The sequence below is a fragment of the Lolium perenne genome, chromosome 4 (assembly GCF_019359855.2).
Source record: "Lolium perenne isolate Kyuss_39 chromosome 4, Kyuss_2.0, whole genome shotgun sequence".
Taxonomy (NCBI): Eukaryota; Viridiplantae; Streptophyta; class Magnoliopsida; order Poales; family Poaceae; genus Lolium; species Lolium perenne.
The window spans coordinates 275596630-275602159 of record NC_067247.2 but is presented as its reverse complement, the minus strand read 5'-3'; the positions used below and the strand labels follow the sequence as shown (position 1 = coordinate 275602159).

General features: G+C 48.4%; 1 protein-coding gene across 1 annotated transcript; it reads left to right on the top strand.

Annotated features, from left to right (window-relative positions):
- Positions 1–446: 446 nt before the first annotated feature.
- LOC139830160 (uncharacterized) lies at positions 447–5307 on the top strand. Its single transcript, XM_071818160.1, has 2 exons — positions 447–1563; positions 5111–5307. The coding sequence occupies exons 1-2, from the start codon at positions 447–449 to the stop codon at positions 5305–5307; spliced, it is 1314 nt and encodes a 437-aa protein (XP_071674261.1).
- Positions 5308–5530: the final 223 nt, after the last annotated feature.

Genomic DNA, 5530 nt, shown 5'->3' with positions numbered 1-5530 from the left:
GTCGGTTTATGATCACCGTGCGTGGCCGCCAGGCTCAATCACGCGTAGGATGTTCCGATTATGTGGTGAAAACCCTAAATCGTAGTAGGTCGTTTTAGCTTTATTTCGATCAAGCAGGACCACCATGTGATCGTACACCTCGTACGAATCATGGGTGGACCGGCTCCTTGAGCCGATTCACAGGATAACCTGAGAGCCGATCGAGGCTCGTATTTAATGTTTACGTGTATGCCATGCAGGAAACTAAGTGAGGCAAATCCATCACCTTCCTGACCAGGTATAGGTCAGGTGGCACGCCCTGGCACCAGCATCGGACGTGCGTGCCGAGTCTTTGCGGGCCGTCGCTCGAGGGACCAGGGCCAGCCGCAGTCTTGGGAGCCTCCCGGCTCTACTGTGTTGCCCGTCGCTGCTCGCCGGTGGGTTTCTGACCGCGGGAGGAGCGGATGATGCCAGTTGCGCCTAGGAAACAAGGGGCGCCCCAGCGTGTGTGCGACTATATTGATAACACGACAGCTTCCTGGAAGGAGGACAAGCTTGAGGAGTTCTTCTTGCCCATGGATGTCGAAGTGATCAAAGGCATCCCGCTATGTACCAGGCGGCAAGAAGATTTCTGGGCGTGGCAGTTTGAAAAAACAGGTGTGTTCACTGTCCGTTCAGCATATAGAAACTTGGTTCGAGTTCGCCGGACCAGGGGCGATTGGCTTGAGAACCGCGTGGCGGCCTCGAGCAGCGCAGAAGAGGGGAAGGATTGGTCGAAGCTGTGGAAGACCGCCATCCCGTCAAAGGTCCGAGTTTTTCTGTGGAGGCTGGCGCATTGCTCGCTTCCAACTGGCGATGTCCGACACCACAGGCACATGGCGACGTCGGCGGCATGCTCGGTCTGTGGACAAGAAGATTCATGGCGTCACTCCCTGGTGGAGTGTGCTATGTCGCGATGTGTGTGGGCGTTGTCCAACCCAACAATTGTGGAACATATTTGCATCTCGACGGAGCCTGCTGCCCGGCAATGGCTTTTCTCGATGATGCGGACGATGGAGCATGATGACTTTATTCGGCTGGTTGTTACCCTTTGGGCTATTTGGCACGCAAGGAGAAAAGCAATTCATGAAGACATCTATCAAAGCCCGCAGGCGACGCATCAGTTCATTGAGAGTTTCTTGCATGATCTATCCTTGTCGGAGAAACCGAGAGCTACGGTTGTAGCAAAGGTGCACCCTCCGGTGGCACCAAGATGGATACCTCCTCCACAGAACCAAAGCAAGGTGAATACGGACGGCGCTGTTGCAAAGATATCTAATAGAGGAGCTGTGGCGGCTGTTTGCCACTTCCATGCGGGCGTTTACCTCAGTTCCTTGGCGGTGGTCTTTGAGGGGATTACACATCCTGGCTGCCTCGAAGCTATGGCTTGTCGCGAAGCTTTGGCGCTCACGGCGGACCTGGGAGTGGAAGGGGTCATGGTGGCTTCGGACTGCATGGAAGTGATTCAAGGCCTGAAGGGCAACAACATGGGGCTCTTCAGTCATGTGCTCAAGGAGATCAAGACGTCGGCCGAACAGCGGGGAGGTTTCTGTTTCCGCCATGAGAGCCGGCGGTCGAATGGCGAAGCTCATAGTCTAGCGCACTCGGCAACGTCGCTTGAAGCGGGCCGCCATGTTTGGTTGGGAGTTATACCTCCGTTTCTTTCATTTCCTGTAAACATTCTGGGTAGGAATGAATAAAGGGGGTCAGAGTTTGTTCTCAAAAAAAAAAAACTTATCCGCAAAAAAAGACAGCGGTGGGCAACATTCAGATCCCTAATTCAAGCGCTAGCGTTCTGTACCATGGTCCAGCTAACCCCACACCTACTTGTTCTGCGGTCCAGGTCATCATCACCGCACGGCCGTCAGTCCAGGTTGCCTCGCCGTTGCCTGCTCATTAATGTGTTGTGGGCCATGGGCAGGACGTATGCTGGTCCAGCAAAGTATCCTTGATTTCTTGCTGCATGTATGCCAGAGTATTGACCCTGGTACATCAATCTCCAAGCTCTATTCAACATTCCAGATATCAGGGAATGCACCCGGGAGCCAAATCTCCGCTCCCGTTTAGAATGAACTATTAAGATATATATTGATCAGTGGCGGATCTAGGATTTTTGTAAAGGGTATGCCGCACCAAAATGTTGGCGTGTCTGTAAAGAAAGATTTTGTCTGAAGACATAAAGAAGAATTGATGATTATAATATATGAGAAAGTAATTTAATAAAAACATATATTCACAAGCTAAATTGTAGGGTAGATGCACCATGGACGGGATGTTCTAATATTGAACAAAATTCTCGCCGTTAGGTGCGACACTAGTTTCTGAATTATTCGACCACGAGATGATCATTTTGGTAGCACTATGACACATAGAAGGATTATAAGTACTAAAATAGACAGCAAAGTATGTAAAAAAAATGTTACCAAAAGGTTCAAGGAAATATCTAGAAATTAATTATACACTTACTATTATTTGATTAAATTATTAGCTGATACTACACAGCTAGCCCATATACTACTCCCTCCGATCTAAATTAGTTACCTCTACTTTACCTACTTACGGATGTATCTAGACATGTTTGTTGATAAAAAATAATCTATATTTAGAAAAAGTTGAGTCAATTATGGATCAGAAGGAGTACTAAAATGCAGTGTAGAGTCTCTCCAACATTCATAAAATAGTTAAATATTTCCTTTAATTAGACAACATAGCTAATGGTACATTACGAAAATAGCTAACATGGATACATGGTGCATGGTGTCTGGCCATAGCTATAAGCTAGCGCTTACACGCGAGACTACATGCATGCTATACAAAAGCTAATCGCAACCTATCTCTGAACGAGCCATGCATTGTTGCAGCTCAATGATTAGTCAGCTGATTAAGCACGGCGTGCTCGGCCGCAGGGTATGCGCCGGCATACCGGGCATACCCTGTAGGTCCGCCACTGATATTGATGCTACTAATTTTTCATGTATCAACTTTTGAAATGATCAATATTATTAACATACGTCACCTCTTTACTTTTGCTAAAAAACATCATCTAAACGCACAAGTTGTCGATACATCATCGAGAACCATTTGAAACCGCTTGACAACAAATATGTTCCCTCACGATAGTAACAAACCCCTCGAGTCTCACATATCCCAGCCGTAGCAAATCTATACCTAATAATAAAGGGAAAAGAGCTTCTTGTTGGTCCGTCGGAAATTACCCCTGTTTTTCATTGAAATTACAGCACTGCCACCGCCACGTGAAAAACGATTCGTCCGTCCTGTCCGTCGCAGCACCTGGGCCTGGCCCAATTACCTCGCTCGCTGTACAGGTGAGGTGTATCGGTTGGCTTCCTTATTTTTCTCCACGAGGATTCTTCCGCAAATGGCCGCCGCCCCTCGATCTCCGACTCTTCCTCCTGCCCCGCGCTCGAACCAGAACGAGTTCGTACCGAACTCACACGCCGAATCAAAACAGAGCGCGAGGGCCCATATATAGCCATCTATGTGCGCTTTCAATAGAAACCAACAAATCGATGGCATCAACTCGCCGGATTTTGTTCGCACCGAACTCGAAATCGCTCTCGATTTTGTCAACAGATCTCCTCGACGGTGCACAGGTCGGCTAGCGGCCGCGTAGATTCACGGAGCGGACGCCGACGAAGCATAGCTGAGGCAGGGAGTCACGGACTAGCAATGACAATACGAGCCTACTCCTACTGATCGTATCGATCCCCTTGCTGCAGACCCGTGAATCCCCTCTTCTGCACTATCAATCTACTGCTGCGTTTGTGTGCCCATAAGAAGATGGTAAGATGGGGACGAGGAGTGGACCCAGCCGAGACCAGAATGAGCGACCGTTCACCGGAGCGAGCACCACCGCGGCCACAAGATCAACCGCCCTAGGCCCTAGCGACCAAATCGAGCTCCAGCGCCACCAAATCAAGTGCACGAAGACCAGAGCGACCTCCATCGTGGCAAAATCGAGCGTCACAACAACCAGATCGAGCACCTGGTGGACTGAATCGGGGGCGCAAATTGATTGAGGGAGATGACGACGGAGGACCAGTACCAAAGTACATACGCAAATCACAAGTGCATTCAATTGGAACCGTCTCCTATCGTTTATTTCTTTCAATGTTTATGTTAGATGGTTTGGGGGAGAAGACACTACGTGTGCTTAAAAAGATAGGTTCTAACTATTCGTTAGGCTAATCTCAGTTTTTGGTCTGCCAGTGGTCACAACTGATGTTTATTTCTCATTGCGAAGGACAACTGACACCGAGGATTCAGAAAGCTTCATCGAGAGAATCGTGCGCTTTCTGAAAGAAATTACCCATAATCAGTCCGGGAGGCTCCTTTCTGTTGTGAGGTTGCAAAAACAATCATTCATGCATGTTTGCATTACACTTCCGGATATGAAGCACAACGACATCATATGCTTGGAATGGTAAGATCATTACTACTCTTGTACGTGGCCTTTTTTTCAGTTTCAGCGTTGTAGCAACAACGCACAGAGAGGAGATTGTCACTCTCTACAGGTAGAATCATTGCGAAGAACAAATATGGCCAGAAGGATTTTTTTGCCAGTGTTGGGGTAAATTACCTTTCTACATAAGTTGAGCTTCACTTTATCTGCACAAATTCTTTTAAGTGTTCCATACTCCATCAAACTTCGGTGCAGATATGTAGCAGAGTTATACCTAAAAAATTGATTTTATGTACTAAAATTCTCTCGGCTAGAAAATATTCGATAAAAATATTTGCTTTTCGTAACACAGTTTTTCCTGTCCCGGTGCAACGCACGGGTATTTTTCCTAGTTACCTAATAATAAAGGGAGAAGCGTTTCCGTGGTTTAGTCCGTTTGGTCCGTGTACTTGGTTTCGTCCGTCGGTACTCGCGACTTACGACGCGCGTTGGTTTGTCTCGATCTCTTTTTCATCCGGTCTACTCTTCTCTCAGAGACCACCTCCTACACGCCAACTCCCGATGGGACATATTCTACGTGTAGTAGGACTCGGTCGAGTCTTGCCTCTGCTCTCCTCTTAAAGACCAACTCTCGCCTCTGAACTCCTGTATGTTATGTTTCTCGTGTAGCTCCTGGCAGACCTAATAAGCTACGACGGTACAATAGTTTGAGGATGAGGATCGGGAAGCTGATCAGGATGAACCTTCTTGCTGTCGCCGACAATGTCCCTCATGCCGTTCACGTGCAGCTTGAGTGCCCTTGTGCTGGCGAAGAAGGGCTACTTGGGCGGCTGCATCGACTTGTTCGTGATCCCCACCAGCGCTAGGCTGGTGATCGCCGGCGCTACGTGGACCATGGCCTGGAGACAATCCTCCAAGAATTTGTTCTTTGTTCTGCAACGTAGAAAGGCCAGCGCGGCCGCTGCAGGGTTTGGCGAGGAGGCCTTCAATTCGGAACTGCAGTGCATGGCGGGGGATACGGTATGTCCCTGTGCTAGAAAGGAAGGCGATCGATCTCTAGAGAACATATGGAAGAATACAGACGGAAAA